The sequence below is a fragment of the Megalops cyprinoides genome, chromosome 13, assembly GCF_013368585.1.
Source record: "Megalops cyprinoides isolate fMegCyp1 chromosome 13, fMegCyp1.pri, whole genome shotgun sequence".
Taxonomy (NCBI): domain Eukaryota; kingdom Metazoa; phylum Chordata; class Actinopteri; order Elopiformes; family Megalopidae; genus Megalops; species Megalops cyprinoides.
The window spans coordinates 13,425,843-13,449,290 of NC_050595.1; the positions used below are offsets into that span (position 1 = coordinate 13,425,843).

The following is a 23,448-nucleotide window of genomic DNA, read 5'->3' on the forward strand; positions in this document are numbered from 1 at the left end:
TCAATGTGCTTATCTGTTTTTGGAGGGGCATTACCTCATAAACATACTCCAGGCAGCATATAGACTGTAAACTTCATACTTGGTGACTGAAAGCCATCAAAACATATGCCTACAGATGACTGCATAAATCTACTTATCCTTAATTGTATCTGTGGTTCTCTTTTGATTTAATTTAGAATGACGTTTTTGTTAACCATATTGGAAACTCCTCTCAAAAAATCAATGTACTGTCAACATGCATATATAATTATTTAGAACCTGGTTTTCTCATGAATCAACATGTTTTATTTACTGAAGATTGATCCCTTTTTCCATTTATATCTGTTGTTAATTTATTTATGTTGCAATCACTCTTATGCAAAGTGACTTTAAGGCCATTACAGCAAGATCCATCAGACATATATTACAAGAGCAACAACAACAGCAGCAAGAGCATTGGTAGACAGTAGCCAGTAAAGAAAGTGAGGATCAAGCTGAAAAACAGTGCTAAATGTACGTATACAACAGAAATGGTTTTAAAACAAATATAGTGTCAACACTAATCCGTAAGAACAGCTTACACACACGTAAAGTTGGATAACGATTTATATGAGCAAAATTGTCTCTTATACATTATTGTAATTGAGCAGATGCTCTTATCCAGAGCAGCTTACAGTTTTATCCATTATTACAGCTGGATATACTGATGCTGTAGGTTAAGTACCTTGCCCTAGGTGCGACAGCAGTGCCCCAGCAGGGAATCAAACCAGCGAGCCCTGCTCCTCACCACACGGCTGCCCATATTATGCATCACATTGTTAACATGAACCTGCCAGTAATCCATAAGAGCAACATTATCATGCATTATACTAACAGATTCATACTGTCTGTCAGTCACCTGTAAGACTAGCATTTCACTTGACTTGGGGGCCTCAGTTACTAAATAACAGGTGCCAAGTGTAGTAGCAGTCCATGTTCTGGGAACCTAGTTGACATTTGATTTGGTGTTTTTCTTTGGGGTTGAAAGACATTATGCAATTCCGTTTGTCTGCTGGGTGCAGGTGGCTCATTGCACCACTAGGGGTCAATGAAGAAAAACAGTAATGTCAGGGTGTGCAGCCACAAAGGGGAGACAATGCTAGATGCTCAGAGGTTGCCAATGGGCAATGTAGGGCTCATGTAGGGTTTGTGGTGTTGTGATGGATTGAGGATTGAGGGTGGGCATGAGGTAAGACCTGGGCATACTTTGAAACATTAACGTACATACCAGTGAAACAGTATAGTTGAAGTGGTCAGGTTTACACAAAATCACAGTTGGGATGAGCATTTATTTAACTACAGGGAGATTTGATTAATTTTGTCCTTTACAAACTATTGGATATGAATAATTAAGGTTTTCCACTGTGTATATATTCAAAAAGTCAATATAAGTTTGTTACCTCTGTAATTGAGCCCTGCATCCTGTTATAAAAACCTCTCACAAGGATAAGATCATGTGCTCAGGGTGGAACATCCAATAAGATGTTTAGCCAGGAAAATGCATGAATTCAGAAAATACAACTATTGAACATTTATAAGACCACGCACATGCAGTGTAACATTTGGCAGTTGATTATGCTATTCAGTGTGCTGCCAGCTCAGGTGGGAATGCATTAATACCTACCATGCCTGAATAGCAGAGGGCTTACAGTAAGGGCAGCGTATCTGCCACTCGTTAGGCAAAGCCAAAAAGCAGGTGGCATTTGGGATGAAGGGAAGTGCAAAAAGTAAGCATCACGCATGTGACCACTAGCTGGTAAGTTTAAATAAAATGGCATGAGTGTCCATTGGAAGTCATCAATAATCGGCTTCAGGTTATTTTAAGTAGAAGGACGATGAGCTGACAGTTATTATACTTAGCTTTGCCTAGCAACTGAGGGTGTTCCCTGTCGGAACACACTTCACTTCATTCATGTCAGTTCAACGCTCATCCTGTGGTGGGGAGTGATGCTGTTGGCTGCAAGGCAAGCTGCCCCTGCATAAACCGGGAGGCTGCAAGACTACAAAAGAGGATTTGATAACACTTTACACAGATTGTGTTACACTGCGCGCCAGATATGCACATTGGCAAAATGGCTGAATAATTCACACATGGCAGTTCGATTTGATTCCACGCTTAATCTTTGTTGGAGGACGAACGCGCTTGAGATTTCATCAACACATGATTGACACAAAGGGTGGCTTCCAGGGAGGTGCAAGGCTAGGTGCTCAAGAGGTACTTGATGGTTGCTGAAAGTGTAGTGTAGGTGCTTGACTAACTCACATGGTGTCAACTGTGGCAGTATGAGTCATTCTCAGGCATTGCAGGTTCATTGTTTTAACACAGCTCCCCCTTAAGTATGGCAATCAAAAAGAAATGTACTCATGCCCCGAAGTATGTGCCCCACATGCATCATTTTACTCAAGCAGTCATTATCTGGACTACACTGTGTGTTGTTTACCAAACAAAATGATTTGCCATTCACTATATAGTACCCACAATTTGCGGTAAATACACAGTTCCTAGTCAGTATTTCATTATTTCAGTATAACATGCATAAGGACAGAGCGCATTTATCTTGAATCAACTGGTAGGATGTATTCATTCTGAGGACAGCTGAAGCAAAACCCAGTTGTTTTTTTTTTTTAAAATCACTATACATACGCAGGGAGAGAAAATACTAATGGGCCTCCCATGAGGGGTGCAGATGTGTTCTCTGAGATGTGTTTACCTCGCAGCATTTGACAGCACAGTGAGCAAGCCAGTGCAGGATTCTAATGATAAAAGGCACACTCTGCAACTTTGTGTTGGCATTATGTTGGACAGGTTTATATTAATTTTCTCACTGCCTGCAGACCTCCAGTATCAACTTTTTTTTTTCTTTAATCAAGGGCACATCAATTTAAAATATAAAGACACTCTAATTGTACTTTGGCTTTAATTTGTTTAAGATTGTAAGAGAACGTTTCCAGTCTGAAGAACAATCTATTGTGAGATATGTAATTTTCACTGGCTTTCAACTACAGAGTAATTTAGTAAAAAGCATTAAGAATCTGAATCTGTCTTTTCTTCTCAAATCGATGTGGAAAGATTATATATACTCCTTTATGTTGATGATGAAAGATCCTCTTCCGGGAGACATTTAAGTGGGCTAACATTTAAGTGAAACGGAACTGTATTAGCACTGCTTTGATAACTCTCTCTCCCCCAACTGCCAAAACGGATATGCAGTGCTGGGCCAAAACCAGTGTAATGTGGCAGCATACTGCAAGAGCAAAAAATCAGCTGAAAATGGCAGCTACAATAACTGTAGCTCTGATCTCACTAATTCATGTTAATGCAATTCTGAGTCCTATGTTTGCTGATCACTGTACTCCAAATGTAAGTTCAATGCAGTTTCTCCTGCGTTATAAAATTCCTTTCGCCTTTTTCATGGTGGGTTGTCCTGTGTGCTTAGCTGCTGCAAAGCAGATATGTAGATTTTCAATGTGGTTGGGTTTCCTCATTGTCACAGTCACTACATCAGGCAACATTGTATGTAAAAACAAAATACTTCAATAAAAATCTGCATTGGAGGTTTCCAAGTTGAACTGCACAGACAAACACGCCAATGCAATATTTTCAAAAAGACAGTTCCATGTAGTGCCAGGGATCATCAAAACATGGAAACTGCAGGATAAAGACATTTGAAGGGTAAAAAAGTACTATTTCCATTGTATTTTTGAATCAAGCCAATACTGATGCGAGCTAAAAAAGATACTTACTAAAAATGCCAAGAGGCACTAAAGTACATGAAATTACTGTGGGGGTCATAGAGGAATTGAAATAAACATAATCTTCATGACAAACAGTGACTTTTCCTAGTATGACTAGCATTTTAGCAGCTATGTCAGAAGCAGTGGTGATAAAAGCAAACATGTTTATAGTTTCTCATTGATGATTCATGATTTTGAAGAGTGTTGCCTTGCTCTTGAGATTGCAAGCATTCAGAGGCACGTCATTTCCCAGGAACAGCGTGCTCCATTCTATTTTTATTTATTTTTACAAAGTATTTGCTCAGAGGAAATTTCTCTTTTGGCTTGGTATAGCAGGCTAATAACATTTTGACACACACTGAACATATTGCCTCGTACTTTTACCACTTTGTATTAATGTCACTGTGTATTGATTGTTCATTTAGTGTGGATTTTGCAACCGTGAGCTAAACTGGCTGACAGACCAACTCCTGGGCCTCTTGTATTAAAACCACTTATCTCAGTTGATTACAAAGTCTCACTGAACTGAAAACACCCAGAGGTGTTTCACTTTGTTGGTCGTTAGCACATATGCATTGTATTCACAGTGTCCTATAAAAGCATTCAATAACCATAATTTCCCATTGTTGTTTAGGTAATAAAACCTGTGCAAAACAGCTTCTACCACTAGGAACATTAATTCATATAGTTAATCTTCCTTTTTAACACTTGACCTGTATATATCCTGACTTAAACAAACTTTGTTGATGTAATGGATTTTAGTGATGGTAGATTTTAGTGCCTGCGCATCCCTGTAGACATGAATGGAGATTTTTTTAGCAACTCTGACTGAATGGGAAGGCAAGAAGGAGGAATTGAGGACATTGATTAACTCCCATAACAACAAAAAGCTCTTGGATAACCACTACATCAGGGTAGCCAGAGATTACTTAGAACATAAAACAGTTACAGAACTGGCTGACTGGAGACAATAAAGCACACAAGGCAATTTAAAATTAGTTAACATCAAAAAAATTATATTTGTGCAAGTAACGTTAAGATAGCTAGACCACTGGCTAGTGAAGAGTAATGAGAAATAAAGATAAAATGAGCTAGCTAGGTAATATGTCCAAAGTGGCCACTAGCTAGCTACAACACCGCATCCCAAGTAAATCCGGTGTCAGCAAAAACTATATTGTTATGCCTATTACTAGAAAATTGTGAATTACAGCAGAGGTAAAGCAAGCAGTGAGGCAGAAGTTACAAATGAGCCAACAGACAATGCTTGCAATGCTAAATGACAAATTAGTCAATGAATGTCCATGATGAAGTGTGTAACCTACTGGATGTTATAGGTGTAATAAGCTGTTTAGCCAACTAGTTATTACTAGTTATGTAATGCTAGGTATTACAGTTAGCTGCTAATTATAACTAATTATGCTAATTATTTTGCCTATCAATTAGTCTCTTTAGAAAAGAAAAGATTGTAGGACCTTTCCCCTGCTGTATGTCAGTGGGGATGCATACCAGACTCAATGACAGTGGATACCTTTAGCAAAGTAGTTGATGTAAATTAGTTTGGTTGGGGGGGGGGGGGGGGTCAAGGCTAAAACCTCTGTATTTTAAGAGTTTTTATATTTTGACGGGGAATTGTGGTATTACATATAACTCTCAGTTTCTGGTTTCTACTTCGGGAATATTTCGGTGTCATAAAATGTGTCTCATCAACAGGGACAGCAGCTGACAGACCTTGAACGCAAATTAACAGCAGCCAAGGAAGAACTGGAGAAGGCAGCGCTAGACAAGGTGAAAATCATCATGCTTTTTGTCTTTGTGTAATACCTCCCCATCAGTGACACAGGGTTATAAATCTGGATCACTGTACTTTGACTGTAGTCAGCTGTAGACTAAGTACAGCTAAGAAATCAGAGAATGTTTGAGATTTTTTGCAAGAAAAAAAATCAAACTTTAGTAGCCTGAATGTGTTACGATTTATGTGTGGAGCAAATGCATGCATTCATACATGAGTTAAGGTCAAAGATAATAAAAAGTTGAACCATTAAGACAAGATAAAGGCTTGGAACTATAGAGCATTCCAGAAATATTGAGCTGTGGTGTGCCGCTTGACACATGTTCTTATGTCATTTTTGTTACTGCTTTAAGTGAATACTAGTGACTGGTTCAAAAAGTTTGGAAAAGCATATTGAATTAGTCATGCTATCCCTTTGGGCTGTAACCATTCTTAGATTGAGTAGGTAGTTTGACGAGCATAGGCTTGTGTCAGTATTTACTTATTCTGAATATTAAGTTGTGAAACATTTTATTTTGCAATATAATCATGTTTATAATTCAGAAAAATGTTGCTCTGTACAGTTAGTGCCATCAATTTGTAGAGCAGAAAGAGCACATTTCACATTACAGTACCTCTGCTGACATAGCTTGCCAGCATAGCAGAGCACACAAAGTTACATGTGCTTTGCTGCACAATAGGTCTATGGATCTATATATTTATACACACATTTTTTAAATCCCACACAACCTCCACAATCTAACCCTTTTCTGGTTCAGGCTGTTAACACACATTATGATTGTCAGTGTTAGCATTTAATGGTGTAGCTTCTTCAGTCCCTACCTGTTTTTAAATGTTAATTGGCCGTTTTCAATTAAGCACAAGATACTCTTTTGACTTGGCAACAATAACCTTAGCATTTGCAATCATTAATTCTCAGTTCTATGGCTAATTAAAAGTAGGTGTCAAAACAAACGTCCAATGATGCAGAGTGGAAATTAACTTGGAATTCCTTTGATATTCCTGTGGAAAAGCTGTGAAAATCTTGAACTGTTCCCCTTTGCTTTGCTTTGAGGCCTACATGGAAAATGTCACTGCAAAATCAAGGCAGCCCAGGCATCTAATTACAGCAGATGCAGCCCCTCAGTATTCTGCCTTATCTTTAATTGAACGTTGGTTGTTTGGAACCTTTTCTTTTGCCTTTAATTTTCCTGCTCAAACATGTCCATTCTAGATCAGAGGAAATTATTTTGGCATAGCAATATGTTCAAAGACTTCATATAGTCATGCAAAACACTACTGAAAAAAGTCTGCCAGTGAGCTAGCTGTTAAAACTATGTCATATATTTAATTTTATAATTTTATGTCAATGCAATGCAATTATATGTCAATATAATATTAATGTTAATTATAATGTAATGCCTTATATATCACCTCATGAAAAACCCCTTATAGAGTTTGTTAATTTGCCTTTGCCTAATTAATCAGTTCGTAATTTGCTTGTCATTGTGGATAGTTTTTTTTTTTTTTTTGTGGTAAAAACATACAGTATCAAACAGCTGAATATAAAGACATTCAGTGGATTGAATGGAGAGGTAGTTGGAGGCTTCAGCGTGTGCACCTGGTTTGTCTGTGTGCTGCAGGAGTCACAGCTGAAAGCCCTGAAGGACACGGCGCATCTCTGCTTCTCCTCAGTGCTGCACAGTCAGTCCTCCGATGTCCACGGGCTCCCCTCCATGCCCACGGACATGCTGAGGTACTCCGCCCTCGCCAACAACTCCAGGGTCACCTACCAGCAGCCACATGCCAAGGTAAACCGCCACCTTGCTCTGGACAACTTCCTACAGAGATGTCACTCAGACATGTGCTCATCTCATGACGACAGATGAGCATGTCCAATAAACATGGACAGAGAAGGAAGATAAAAGAAAAAAAATATATCCTGTTAATGCAGAAATGAAGAATACAGACACTTACTACTAAATTAGACCTCTGATGAATGAAAATTATAAATTCTTCCATCTCTCCAATGCTGTCTGCACATGTTCTTTTGTAGCATTGATAATAATACATTATAAGGTGCAAACCAGAAATATGCATTGGTATTTCACACTGGTATTAATATAATGCCATTCAATTGGTGTAGCACTTTTAATAAGCTTGAAAATATGACTGGCACAGTGGATTTATTGATTCTTGATTTGTATAAGACGGGGCAAGCACTTATGTGTAGTAGAACAGAAAACTTAATTTGAGATCTTTATTTCCATTCAAACACTGATTACCATTACAACATCATATGTAGCAGTATTCGCCAGTGAAACTGTTCTGAGTGCACCATTTTGGTTCTGTGTAATTTTCTTGGGCACTGATAGAACAGAACAGCTCTTTTCTGAGACCTCTTAATTATATAAAGTGCAATGGCTGAGGCTTCCTTCAAGCATTTAAGCAAGTGCTCCTTTTTTACACATTTTTCTTTCTTTTTCTTTTTCCTCTTTTCAGTATGACTTGGATTTAATGCAGGCCTCTTTAGTATGATGTTATCAGAGCACCTTACCTCACTGTGTGAGATACCAGGACTATCAATAAATCTTAGAGAATGGCCTTGTGGGAATGAAGTGGCATCAGGAATGTTCAGCCCTCTTGGTTCCATCACAACATCAACCACACCAATTCTGCAGCCAAAGAAAGGGAGGCAATCAGTTTACAGCATGGATAGGGTTTACTCTTAAGACACATGACTTCATGCATCCCAGATGGGGGAAATCATAAAAATGGGAACAACGTCGCATTGCGTGAAGAGTTTGTATGACTCATGCTGTGGTTTTATTCCAGCTGTTACATTTGTAGCAGCTCACGGGTCAATCTGCATTGCAAAAGACAATTCCAAAATGGTAAACAAGATCAGATAGGAGCACTGTGCTTCTTCCTGGAACCCTCTTTATACACCTGGCATGAGAACAAGAGTAGGAAAATGCTGAAAATGACAGACAGTGCCTCACGGAACACAGAGCAAGCTAATGGGAACCAAGGTGCCAGGATTTGCATATGTATATAGTCGCATATGCACATAGTAATTTTTCTCTCTCATGATTAGCATACAAATGCTTCTCATTCATACCAGCCACACTTGTCTCCCATCTGCAATATTCAGGAATGTCTATTACATGAATCAGATGGTTCCTACAGGATTACATGGTGCTGTTGCAGCAGTCAATTCATATGGGGTGACCATTACTGCTCAAGCACTGACTATTTCATTAATACATTGTGATAGAAATAACTCTGAAATGCACGCATGGTTGTTCCGTGCCAAATCTTCCACATTCATATTGGTTTCAGTCTTAGAAAATACCTTAACGTACTTGATCCAGATGAATTTCCAAGCACTTGTTCCATCTAAAATAGAAGGTAAAACAAATGGATTAGATTTCCCTGCAGCAGTCTGTATGTAAAATCATATATGCATTCTGGGGTGAATTATTCATTTCAACTGTTATTGAGCTGAGATATTTCACCTTGTTTCAAGTCTGACTTGTATCCTCCACTTTACATAATGTAATGGTTTAGAATGGAAATGGTTTCTTCTGCAATAGTCTAAAATATGTGGCAGTTGATGAAACATCGATTTAGACTGATTATTCACATAAAGAGAGAAACACTAGTACCTCACCTAGTGTTCACACACAGCCTTAACGTGCCACCCAGGGGATGTCAGAGCAAAACTTAATCCTTACAGTTACACTATAAAAAATAGGTAAATGGCAATGCAAATGCTTATGTTGTGGAACATTGTTTTAAACCTTTATGTCATATAAATGTTGCTGCTATTTATTATTATGGTTTATTTTTCCAAAGTGTGAGAGCTTAATGACTGCAATATTTTGTGCGCTATACTCTTTGTTCTCCTTCCTCCTAGTTTCATGCCTATCTTCCAGTTTGTGAGCATAATGGGACTTCAGCTGTGACAGACAGTACAGATAAGGCTCATGCCTTTGTGCACACAGGATCCCTCTGATAATGAAAGATTAATCTTTGAGGGGTTGCAGGGATCAGGGAGACTGAGAGACAGAGTTTGCTGCTTATTTAAAACCTATGATTTGAGATGATGCAGAAATAGCTCCCAATTTTCTTTTAAGTTAAGGGATTTTATGCTCCAAGTTGTGTGTTAAGTCTGTCTCCGCAAGTCAGTATATAAGTATGTGTTTTTTATATGATATGGACAAATACGTTAATATCACACTGAACTGTGAAGTACAGTTCATACATTTTAATAAGGCTAATTTACGATATAGAAATGTTTAAGTTTGGAGTTGTTTCATCCAAAATTTGTCTTTTTTTTTTCTTCAAAAGTATGTGTAAATAGTGTGTGACTGGGAAGTGAGTTCCAGAAAAGAACACCTTTAACAGAGAATGTTGTCTTTCAAAGAAATGTGTTAAATGCTGCTGCTCTTTGCACTTAATAATTGTATAGTCCATTGCGATAGATATTTAAGTGAGCAGACCCTTGTTTAAGCTATAATATGGAGATATAAGCGAGGATATTCAGTTTTCTATGTATGCAGTACATAAGTGTTGAGCCTTGTGAAAATGTCATAGTATAAAAATGTCATTGTCATGTTCTGATATACCAACCACTTGGACATATTGATTTAACTAAGTTCATACAATTGCTGTGTGTTTGACAATGGTTTGATAGCGTTAAACCTTGGCTTAATAATAATTGACTTAAAGGAATTAAGCAGGGCACATAAAGCGATAATGAAAATTTAATTGTAGTTCCTTTTAGTATTTCTTTGTTTAATGCCTAACAGCAATCATGTTTTAAATGATTAATTTCAGTATTGTGGTTTTAAGCAGTGAGATGACCAGAGTTAATTATAGTCTTGGTAAATAAAGAGAAGGACAATATGTAAATGCAGGATTGTCAAAGTAATACAGATATTCATAGCTGATGGCCATTAAAAAGGTATATCTGTCTACAAAGAAAAAATGTCCTTACAAATTAGTATTAAAACCATGACACCACCATATAAAAGATTTTGGTCTCCCTCCTGGCCCATTAATTGATTCAATTTCTATTTTGTGAATTTCATTTTTTCCCCTATCAGGCAATAAACTGTCAACCAACATGCTCTAGCTTGTTCCAACCAGCTTGTATCATTGATTGGATGGAAGCACTGAAATATTTGGTCAACAGAATGAAAGAGATCCTTTAGCTTCATGCCTCTCTTGCATGGAGTTGCATACCAGTTTATACCAGTGGCTCAACAGCATCCTGGACAGGACCTCTACTTCACCATATTGAGCCCATATTAATTGGTACACATATGCATGCATATTGACTGTGTTATTAGTAGAATCATAAGCTAGTGAATTTTTGAACATACGTATGAGAGATTCTGTTTTGGAGGGGTGGAAGCAGGAGTGGGGGTTAGGTACTAAATGCTGCAGTCCAGTGAGATTTGAAAGTAAGATTTTAAATAAATTACTAAAGTAAAATGATTGCTGAAATGTGTGGGACAAGCTAAGAAGAAATATATGATACATGAAATTACTTTTTTGGGGATGTATACTGCAAATTTATGTATCATTTAAAGTCAGTTGGATTCTACTATGGGCTTTTTTCATTAAGAATGGAGGTCTTGAAGTAGAAATTGAGTTTTTATATATATTGTGTCCACATATCTGCAGTCTGTCCACAATATCTTCGGTTGAATTCATAAAATGATATGTATAATTACATGAAATATCCAATATGAGACTTCATGGACATCTGTGTATGAAGACTAAATACACTCTACACGTTTTCAGCACAGAAAAAATTTGTGAAAAGTTAAATGATTACTAATGTGTTAACTGCTTATTTGCAGGATATTCCGAAGATCCTGAGGATTGTCACAACAAGTAAAGCACCATTGAACACAGAACACATGAAGAGAGAAAGCACAGGGCTCAAAGACTGCCAAGCAGAGAAGGTAAGTCACAAGAAAAATAAAACTCTTATGGCTACACCTGGACTGGTTGCAGTCCACCAGACATTGAACGTTACTATTATTTTTATCACTAGGGACACAATAGAAAGGTTCAAAAAGACCATGGTTCCTCACAAATGCATTGCTTGTAAATGCTTTCTGTCACTGACACTTTTAATGCATCATATGAAATGCATTGACAGAAATGTGTTATACAAACTGTAAAAAAGTAGATGGAACAGAGAATTTGATGATTACAATTTGTTTTTGTTTTTTTTGTGGCCAAGGGCAAGCTGTATGTAGTGAGATGGTGACCCCTCATATTTTTCAGCCATGTCACATACCCACTCAAATGCCTATATGAAAAATATAGGTTTGAGTGGGTATGTGATAAAACAAATTGGGTCTGTGAAATTAAAGCCATATTATATAAAATATCCAATTAATGTCATACAGACAATTTTAATTAGGGGGTCAATACTGTACATCGGTTACCCTGAGGTGGTGTCTAACGTATGAGGTCATTGATTAGGTGAAGAAGTTACCAGGATGCAATGGACAGGCATCAATATTTGCTGTAGGAGAATTGTAAAAGAACAAGTAATAAAATTATATAACATAAAATATTCTTGTAATTAGGTCTGCAAAATTCTAACAATTTTCATAATGGAAAATTTGCCATGGGAATTAACAGGAATTTACAGAAATTAAAAGTTTTGTGCAATGTTTGTTTTTTTTTGCTTTGGAAACCTTTATTCTCTCTACCATCAATTAAAATATAAAAGCTTTTTTAAATGTATATCTTTGAATTTCAATGAAGTAAAATTGAACTTTATAACATTGTTGAAAGTTTCAACAAATTGAAACTTTTTTTAAAACATTCTTTATATCCTTTTACCTCTTTTACCATTTACTATTGTTGTATAAGGTAAGATGTGAGTAAATTGACATCAAAATAGAAATTTCTGAAAGGAAATTAAGTTAAAAAAATCTAAATTTAATTAAAGCTCAAAGTTTTGCCATCCACGGCTTATTTATTGTCCCTGTTTAAAGCTTAGCTGCACTCATGACAGTCTGAGTGATGATATCATGGTTGATATCATGTCACTGTCTAGTTGTGTGCTGGACACCACTGCACTTGGCTGAGTTTTAGGTTTGCCTGGATAGCCACCAGTTTCTGCCCTTTGCTGTTTGTGAGCCTGTTTTGGCATATTAATTATGAACATCAAACTGTATACTGACTAGCCATTCCTTATGATGCTTGCACTTCCATTGTATTAAAAAATGTACAACACATAACCACCTTTTTTAGTAGTGGGCTTTTGACCAGAAAACACTACAATATTGAGATGATTTTTACAGATGTTATCACCACATGTACCATCAGAACATTACCTTGTCCACAACAGCACTATGGTAGTAAAAAGCAAAAAGTTATATTCTGAAATTATGAATTCACTTTAAATAGGTTGTTTGTACTATGCATATAGTCAGTTCTCTTGGAGATAAACGATTGTGGTTTGTCATCAGTGAACATCGGAGCAATTTCAAAAAAAAAAATATTTGGCTAGCTGAAATGATATGATCAAGGGCAAGAAGATCATTGAAAGCAATTGAGAAATTTGCAGTTTGATTGGTTGGTACCCCATAAATGGAATATAACAATGTGGTGGAAGAAAAATTCACTGAATTTTACATAATTCTGGAAAGAGATAAATGACACCCTGTAGGTATGTGGTCACTTCCACACAAGCTTGGAATCGTATTGTGTCAAATTGAAGGAAACAGGGAGGACATCTTAGCCAGTAATTCTTAATTAAGTGTCAAAACTAAGGAATCCCTGGAGCGAAAAAAAAAAGCAATGGAGTGAGGATTCCAGAGGGATAGAGCTCCTTGGCATGTGGTTATCAATAACTTTAATAGAAATGCAGGGGAATAGTGCCTGAAGAGATAATGTGTGGTGTCCGTGAGTTAGCACCTCCAGAGCAAAAGCCGTCCCTTGTTAAAAATATGTCACAAATATATCCCCGCGTTCCTTAATCATTAATTGCATATGCAATTTTGTTGCAGGTCTTTGGGGTAATCTTACATCAAAAGCCATGTTATTCTTCTGTTGGTGGCAATAGATCAGAGGAAACTGATTACTGTGTTGTTACAACAAAGTAATTCATGAATTTAGAACTCTTTCTAATTAATTTACAGAACCGATGACAATCCATATACATGTAAGTGTGTGTGTGTGTGTGTGTGTGTATATATATATTACTCCCCTACAGTAATGAGACAGATTTGTGCATTTCATGCATAGTGTCACATGCATGGGCTGTACAGTTGATCCATCAAATCAATACTGACAGTTTCCATATCCCGGTCTGATTAACTTATTTTCTGATAGCCATGGAAACCACTGTGGGGCCAGCAGTAGACTCACAACCAGCTTATTAAACATGGAGTAAAGATTCTACTAGGCACTTGCCCCTGTTCACTCCAAAAAATACCTTCTTAGTGTTTTGCTTTGGGTTTTTCTCTAAAACATTCATTTCTCATTTGCCCTCATTTTTTCATGTTGAAGTGTGACCTGTGAATTTGCTGATACTGATTTTGCATTTTTAAAACTTAAACCAACATGATTGTGGAGTAGTCATTCACACAGTGGCATTGTACACATTGTACACATTTGAACACAGTAAACAGTGAATAAATATGAAGGGGGCACTATGTGTAATGGGAAAATGTTGCAGCTAGCTGAAATGGAGATGCTTTCTATTTTATATTATTTTAGATTTTTAGTGGCTCAATTACAGTTTTTAATCAAAAATTTCAATAGACATGATTACATCAATGTACTCATAACGTTTCACTTGAGATTTACCTTGGATCATGTCAGTTTTAAATGGATCTGATCAACAAAAGATGTGTGATGGGCACTCTTCATCATGGTCTTTCTGCCTCGCCCAGCATTCACACAGTGATCATTCACTGTTAAACCCTCTTATACATTCATTTGCATTTAAAAATAGTGCAGAGCTAGTCAGGTTAATTATGTCCTACTGACAGTTACATGTCAGTGTTTACCTGACTTTAAAGAGCAAGGCAATTAAAGTCTAATAAATCAATCATACTTCACCTAGCTATCTTTGGTTAAAAAGTCGTCTAGCGGTTAGTGAGAAAGGACAAGGGGTCATTCTGTTGACAAACTACTGAAGATTGATGAGATATGTAGTTTTTACCCTTAGCTATCGCTGTATTATCAGTTGGACATCTGTCAAAAGATATGGTACTAATTATCTTCATGTGTTTGTACAGGTGAGAGCCCCTCCTTGGGATAATACCATTCTTGAGCTTTTAGATGCTTTTGTATTACTGAAATAATTGGTTCTGTATTGGACACCAATGTTCATTGCCCTCTGTCTGAAATTAGGCACTGTGTGCCAAACAATAAGTTATAAATAATTAGTAAGTAATAGTAGGTAATACATAAGTAAGTAATAATAAATATGTAACAAATCATCTTCTTAATCTGACTTTTAAGAGCTATTGTTTTTCCACTCTTTTATATTCTGCATTGGTTGTGAAGTTTTATGAACAATACTCATGGTCATGAGACCATTTGGAAAGAACAGAGAGACCATATATGTATCAGTGGTATAACTTTGTAATATAAGGGAAAGTTGAAAGCATTGCATATTTGGTTCTTCTTCCCCAGGGTACAGTTGTTCTGCCTCTACATGGTACAATTATTAGCTCTTGTATTTGTCACAGTGGTGCTTTTAACACTAGAAAAGGACACTAAGTCATGTCAGGCTGACAATGCATTAAGCATAGATATAAACAAGTAAGAACTCCTACGCAAAACAAAAATACACCTTAGCTCTCTATTATGTTGTCACTGCTGTCACATTGGATATTATGTTTTGTGTGTATATTTAGCAACATAATTACTGTGATGCGGTAATGTGTGATAAACAGTTCTGATATGTGATATTTTGTGTATTTTCCAGTGTCATTTTGAAGTAGAAAGATTTAAGACTTGGTTTATTTACAAGGAGACGGTCTGCTGTAAAAGCCTAATAAGAATGATCTCATAAACAATTTAAAATGATTATTAAGATTTTGAAAAATTGTGGATCATTGTATATTTCTTTATGCCAACTCTGGGTCAGGTCGATTAGGAGAATTGGCATACATAGAAGGCATGCCTTTCTGTACAACGTGATTATAGAAAACAAAAAGTGAGGGAAAAAAGACATCATCATACTTAAACTTTTATTTGAAGTGCAATAGGTAAATTGTGCCACACTGTTCAAAAGATTACAGAATGATAATGTGAATACTATTACTGGAGAGAGAAGCAATATATATTTCCATATATTTGCATACTTGAGATTTAGTTCATGCAGTAAATTTAATAAAACTAAACAAAATAAAAATAAAACATCTGTGCCAGCACTGCCCATTTAGAGGCTCCTGACATACATACTGTATCTCATATTCATAATGAATATTCACTGATCACACAGAATGGTAAATTAATCTGTTATGCTCTATTGTAATTAAGATTCATGACTGTTGTTCTCTTTCAGGTTGGTGAGAATTGTTTCCAAAACCAGACTGAAAAGTCATCTCGTACGACTCAAACGACTGAGGTGAACTTGCATAATCAGGTAGGCTTAGTGTATTCTTGTACTAGTGATCTTTAGTAATGGTGATAATCTATATATATATATATACATACATACATGTACATGTTGATATTCAAACACTTACATTCATACTGTAAACTGCATACCATAGTAAGAGCTAGGGCATGATATTTCACAGAGCACTTACACCAATTTATGTCTGAAAGTATGTTTACCTCACCGATTGGTGAAATTCTTCCTGGTCCCTTGTCAAATAATTTACATTCCAATTTCATTGAAAGGCACCTTTAAAAACCTGCTGTGAATGTCTTAAGAAGTTCCCTGTGCCTCCTGGTTTCCTGACCTTTCAATAATTCTTTTCCAAGACTGCCCTTTCCCTGTCAATTAATATCAATTTGCACAAACCTTTACGAATGCCGATATTAATGCCATCCCATCCAGGGGTTGAGAAAGTGAAGCATGTGGTAAATTTCCCTGTGGAGTTCCCTGCCTTGATTGCCTAGCTGTGAGGGGCTCATTCACACTCTCACCCTGCTCTCTCTCTCAGACAGGTGAGAGTGCTTAGGACAGCAACTGGGCACTAGGCACTTAGCACGCTCAACTAGCCATGTCCATGCTCACACTGAGCCAATTAATACTTACAGTCCATTCAACAAGAACTGGGAAATGGAGGAATATATTATAAATAGGTGTGTATACACACACATAAATATCAGCCTCGATGTTTCAATGAACAAATGTGAAGTGATAACCAACAAAAAAATGAACAGAGACTCTTTTCAGTCAAAGCATAAAAATGCTGCTTTGACTTTAAAAGCAATAAACTCATCTGTTTGGCAGTTTCTTGATAACATGAAACGGATGCAGTGAATGTAATTATCATCCAGATCATCTCATTTTAAAAATACATGGTGATAATAAGTACTAGTTTCAGATTTAAAGACAGTTGAAGAAAGAGAAAAATCTTTTGATGGCTGGTCTTTTTCATCTTTTATCTTTTGCTTTTGCTACTTCAGTCAGAAGAATATGCTCCCTTTTTTGAAGCATAAAATAGGGGACAAACAGAACAACAAAAGCAATCTTATTTTCATTAAATCATCTGTCTTGTTTGGTTTGCTTTAAATTCATAATTGCTATGTTGACTCTTCTGTTGAGTTGAGGTGGATCTAGACAACCCTAACATTCCTATATTCCATCGTTACTCAACTGTATTAATTTCAGCAATCAACAAACCTATGATATTATGTTAGCACTGAACAAAGTAAGACTTAATTTTGTTATTCAGAGCTGATTAATGCATGTCACTGAATCTGGTCTTAAATTGTGTTTGTGTCCTTAAGTCAAAAATCAACTCTCGTCGTCTTTGTTTTCACCAAAAGCACCATACCATTGTAAAGATAGAAAAGATAGATGCAGATATGAAAAAATATGTTGTGAGTTTACATACGTTAGTTTTTGAACATGCAAGAGTTTTTGAAATCCGCTTTATATGGTGGAAAACAAATTAAGTTGCTGGGCGTATGATCCAGGTAGGTTTTACAATTGAAAGAAGTAAACTTTCTGTCATTTTTACATCACATATGAATGCAGTCCATTCATATCTAAGCAGACATTGGAATTTTCACTACAACATTGATATCAGTGACCATGCGATCAAAAAAAAAAAAAAAAAAAAGGTTGTGAACATACTATTAAAGTAATCATGGGTCAGACCTACTGCTAACCTCACTGGTCCTAGCTGAAAATGCATTTCCGCAAACTCTTTTCCCCTTCTGTCTTTTTGGTACCCTCTTCCCCTGACCTGCCATGGCCTGACGTACTGGAACTGTCAGCCAACTTGGTGGATTACATTCTATCCATCAGTTTTTATTTCTTGAACCTCAGTTTTTTTTTTTCATTTTTTGAAAAAGGTGTATTATTTCCTTTTGTGTTTCATTTCTAATGTTTGGTCAGTACAATCCAAAATAAAAAATGGGTTAATGACCCAAATTATTCTTGTGTGCAATGTTTTTAAATTGAAAAACAGAAGCAATGTGGTTTTTGTATTTTTTCTTTTTTTTTTTTTGCATGACAAAGATTGAAATTTAAGATTCGGCTTCCTAGTTGGCTCTGTCATGAAGACAAACTCTTCTCCTAAATTCCTCCATAAAAAGGCCCTTGCTTTTCTCAGTCCCTCCAGCTCATCACCAGTAAAACCCCAAAATTCCTCATCATTGCTGCTGTCCTAAAGGAACATACAAGACCTCTCTTTTCATTCCAAAATATCTATTACTGTACCGTTAGTCACTAATATACCTCTCATCTTTAACTGTGGAAAAAAGGTATATTTAAAATGTCAATGAGATTGAAATTTCCTGTAGTGTTTGCTTTTACGAATGAAGACTTTATGACAGTGTATATTTCATTTATCAAAAGAGGAAAAAAAAATAAATTGAGGCAACTTCTGTGGCAGCGATTGGCGATGGTTGAATTAATGCACCTTAATTTACACTGCTTCAAACAGTTTAGCATGTCCATCCAGGTGGTTGATGAAAATGGTGATCTCTCCATAGGTTCCCTGAAAGTATTAGAAAAGTGAAGTATAAATTATAATCAAAGATTAATTATGTGACACTTGGTAAAACTAGAGTGGTTATTATTTAACTGCCTTATCCACTTATTTTGAACATTTAATGCAGTGCTGTGATTCCTTAAATGTAATATAAGCATATTATATAAAACTATATATACATATATATATATATATATATATATATATATATATATATATATATATATATATATATATATATATATATATATATATTTGTTTTAATGTGTGTACCAAAGGGAAAACATCTATGTCTATCTCTGGAATATCTGAAATATTTATAAATTCAGAATGGTATTCATTTGGGTATGCCAAGTAAACACTAACTCAGTGGCTCTTACAAGGAAAGTTATTAAGCATCTAGTATATCCAACAAATACTTTGGCTTTTACACAAGATACCTTTAAAGTCTCTATATTTGTGTGTTCCTTGTGTTTTATGTATCACAGCAGAAATCCCAAGAGCGACCGAGAGCTGTAAATGATATCGTAAAGCCATCAGAAGATGCCAAGAAAACAGAGGGAAGCAAGAAAAAGACACAACTGGAAAAACACAACTGAAAGAAAGGAGTGGGCTAAGGAAGGAGATCCAGCTCAATTGTACATGTCCCAGGACTTTCTGTATGCTGTTGATGATGTCAGTTTGGTTAAGTTTAGTACAAAGGCATGCAACCCCCTCTGCTCCCTCACTCACATTAAGACCACAGAGCAATTGCGCACACACAGACACAAGCACACCCAGAAAACTGCACATTAAAACAAACAGCTCATGGTTCAGAATAACTACAATGCACTTTGTCCTTTCTGTCAACTGATGACTTCAGGTTTGCCCTTTCTTTTTCCTTTTGTTGATGTTATGACTATGAGAAATTGAAACTTTAGGAGAGAAAATGTAATGCTTAAATTTCTTATGGTGAAGGCTTTGTGCTTAAACTGAATCCAGTCCTTGAATCTAGTAGATTGTAAAAACACACATCCCATCACTAAATTTTGGACTGTCCTATCAAAATGCACTGTATTGTAACAGCATGCATTACAGCACTTAGGGTTTTTGGAGTTGTAGCGTTACAGGAATTGAACTGTGTTGAATGGTTGTCTACATTTGCTCTTTTTCAGTTGTTAATTTTGTGACAAAATGTGTCACAATATACAAATATTTAAAGACTGCTATTTGCAGTAAAACCCCCTGGGGGAGGTAATATTAAACTGATTAAGTCTTATTGCAGACCTCTATATTATTTTGATGAGCTCAGCTCCTCAATGTACCTTGCGGTTTCCCCTATCTGTCCCACCCATGTAATATATAGATCTGTGATTCAAGTGCAGCTGTTGAAAATGGATCCTGGTGAATCTGTTTTGTCACCCTTGGCAATATTTCACATATATCAGCTGGTCATCTTCAATGCATTTGTTTTGCAGCACTGCTTTGATTCAGTATATCAAAAGTCCTAATAGTCTAAGCAATTTACTGTGTAATGAATCAATCACATTTTCCAGCATCACCTGATCTCATTGTAGCCTTTTAATAATGGTAGATCAGATCTTTGATTTGACATGAAAAGAAAGTTAAATGTCAATCCCTGCTTCATTGAAGCAAACCGCAAAGATCATGCACATTTGCAGAACACAAATAAATGCTGAAAGCAGGTTAACCTTTCATTAACCAGCTTTGATCCTGTGTTAATGAGGTTAAGGAAAAAAATAGGAAGTTACTCTTCACATTTGAATTTGAATTTACTGGGAATGTGTGGTTTATGATTTAGATTTCATTTGGGTTTTTGCAGGCAAGGTTTTGCACCACAATACGAGGTGTTACAACAGTGAAGTAGTAAGTCTTGTGCACTGTTAGAAATGAGAAACTGATGAAGAATTCCAGGGATTCCAGAAATTTCCAGGGATGAATCAAAGATCATATAATTTCAAATGCCAAATAGGAAAGTGTAAGGTGGCACATGTCTGTCACAGTATTAAATTCACAATTGAGTTAAAAGTTTTTGCTTGCAGTTGTTATGCCTGTCCACATAATTGCCAGTGCCATCTCTTCCCCACACTCAATTTAGAATGGACTGAGTGTCTCCCTTATCTGATTCACAAACAAAAAACAAAAAGTTTCAAAGGACACAATGCAATGATTTGACACAGTAACCTCAACATTTGAGTGGTATTTCCTCTGCAGTTTTAATTAACTATCATAACAGCAACAAGAGGAAAATGTAATTTAACATGATAGGGAGGGTGAAACTCTTGTGTTACCTTGTTTTTGCTTTTTTTATTTTCCCTGGCTTTATTGATTGAAGTGCACTGGCAAAAAAGGTAACCCTACAACCACAACTGTAGCTTGTAGACTTAATTACAAAAAAGACTTCACTCAGTTTGGGTAGGGAAGCTGTTGGTGATGAATATAAATGTGACCATGATCTGTACAAGTGTAGAAAATATGTTATAATGAACAAGCTGGTTTTGCCAAAGTATAATTCCTCCCCACAGTTCATTACAACATAAGCCTGCTCTCACATTGAAAGAAACACGTGACAACACATGTTATTTAAAAATCTAAGCACATTTTAAAGATGTTCACAGGCTGTGTTCAAAATGTGGCACTGCATGTTTTCCCAGCTCGTAACCATAGAGACAATGGGGTATATGCATAAAATCTCATGATGTATTAGTATGATGATTATTACTACTACTGCTATTATTCATACTACTACTAATGATAATATATTTGTCTGACTTTTAAAAGGGATGCATACAAGTCCATTATGGCAAGATACACATAGCGCATACTGTAAGAGCTGGAAGAACAAGGGCATAGATACAGAATAAGAGGTAACAGTGATAAAGCACCAACCTAAAAAAAGTGCAGGGTTAGCTTAAACCCAATAAAATACAAGTATATATAGAGTGCTTAAAATGACCATGGAAACAATTCCTAATCACATGGTATGGTAAGAGAAAGAAACACCAGAGCAACCATAGTACTAATATCAGCTGAGCAGCTATGTTTTCAGTGATGTGGTCTGGTGGCACTGGCAGGGGGGGACAGCCAATAGGCAATTGCAGTAGTCTGGACAGTACAGCAGCAGTCTCTGGACCAGAAGTTGGACTGAGTCAGTGGTGAGGAGAGGTTTGATACTTCTTATGGGTGTTGAGGAGGAATCTGCAAGAAAAGGTTACTGATGTGATTCTCTTTTGCGAAGGAAAATTGTCATCAAGGGTGACACTCAGATCATTAGCAGTGCATGAGGGATACCCTCTGGGGTTGTGGAGTGGAGAGAGCGTTTCGCTGGAAGGGAGAGTCGGTCTGTCTTTGAGAGGTCAGTGAGAGGGGAGAAAAGAGAGAGACCAAAGGCCAGGAGAGGAGGGAGATGATGGGAATGGGGGTTATGGAGGAACTGATGGATGTCTATAACTTCTATCTTCGAAGAATACTGCAAGGTTACCTATAGTGGCAGAGGAGGGGCCTTTGTTTAGAAGGTGTGAAAAGGTATATAATGGTTTACATGGTTTAGTTAGTGCTGTTTTTTTTCTGTTAAAAGGATATTTTAACTGTTGTGATAGATGCGATGGTGAAGAGGAATAATTGTAACTAGACAAAGACCATCATTTACATGTTTCATTTCATTGAAAATATAACGCATAAACATTTCTTCCATCAGGTCAGTTTGCTTGCCATCTGTGGTAAAAGTGGGGATATAGTTTGATAAATAGAGTGGCACCAATATCAATTTAGGAAGCTAGAAACTGTTTATGCATATGCATCGTATTTACTACTACATTTGGCCCAATATTGTATTCTATATATTTTTTAAATTGTTTTTACGTATTTATTTAGATTTTTTTGGTCCCCTGAGCACATACCTACCTATGAAAACAGATAATGGTCTCCATGTTGTTTTAATTGAGGATGAGAAGACTAAAATATGAAAATCTTATTATGCTGCTCCATCTCTGCAGACAATACTTTTTTCTAAACATTATTGTTTTTCAAAGTCACAGACAGGCCATTCCCAAAACCAATGTCACATCAAATTAAAATGTCTGAAGTTTTTTTCATGTACATAGCATATGTAATTGTAATTGTATTGCAGTTTTCCAAATATGGTTTTGTAGTATTTCACAGTATATTTAGTTTTTCCAAGATTGTTTTTTTTTTCCTTGTAACATATCTGTTTGGTTCAGAGCAATAATTTAAAAACTACAAAAACGTGTGTTTGTGTGTGTGTCTGTGTGTGTACGAAGGGGGGAATTTGTATGATTAACTTTGAAATATGACTTGTATCTGTAATTTATAGGATTGTTGTTTGAAATGAATCATGGTTTTGTATATAAAAATGATAATGGAAATCTTGACAATCAACCTTTTCTTTCTTTATATCTCTCTTTTATGGTGGATTACACATTCAAACATGTCATTGCCGTAAGAATGAAAACCAGTCCCTGGCCTGCTGTAATAAAATGTCAGTAACATTTTTTACTATTTTTTCATTGAAATTTTCTTCACAAATTGTTTGGAAACAGCAATTCTACGCTTAAATGTAATACTGTATTCATATTTAAATCTCATTCCTGAATGTGAAAATGTGCCACAATATGGAGTACAGTAGTTCTATAGATTGGATAAGATGTGAAAGTGGGTTAGTAAAAAAAAAAAAAAAAAACAACACTTCACATACAAGACCAACAGGTCAGATGTGAAATAAAAAGGGGTCAGTTTAAT

The 23,448-nt window shown here is 36.3% G+C and overlaps 1 protein-coding gene across 2 annotated transcripts in view; it reads left to right on the top strand.

Moving 5' to 3' along the window:
• Positions 1 to 20,923, top strand: part of luzp2 (leucine zipper protein 2) — a 126,987-nt gene extending 106,064 nt beyond the window's left edge. Inside the window, exons 8-12 of one of the 2 annotated variants that reach the window (XM_036543697.1) lie at positions 5,464 to 5,538; positions 7,165 to 7,332; positions 11,395 to 11,499; positions 16,080 to 16,160; positions 19,179 to 20,923. In XM_036543697.1, coding sequence (XP_036399590.1) covers positions 5,464 to 5,538; positions 7,165 to 7,332; positions 11,395 to 11,499; positions 16,080 to 16,160; positions 19,179 to 19,289 — 540 coding nt within the window. In that variant the 3' untranslated portion in view covers positions 19,290 to 20,923. The remainder of the gene's footprint in view (positions 1 to 5,463; positions 5,539 to 7,164; positions 7,333 to 11,394; positions 11,500 to 16,079; positions 16,161 to 19,178) is intronic. The other variant, XM_036543698.1, reaches the window with a different exon arrangement.
• Positions 20,924 to 23,448: the final 2,525 nt, after the last annotated feature.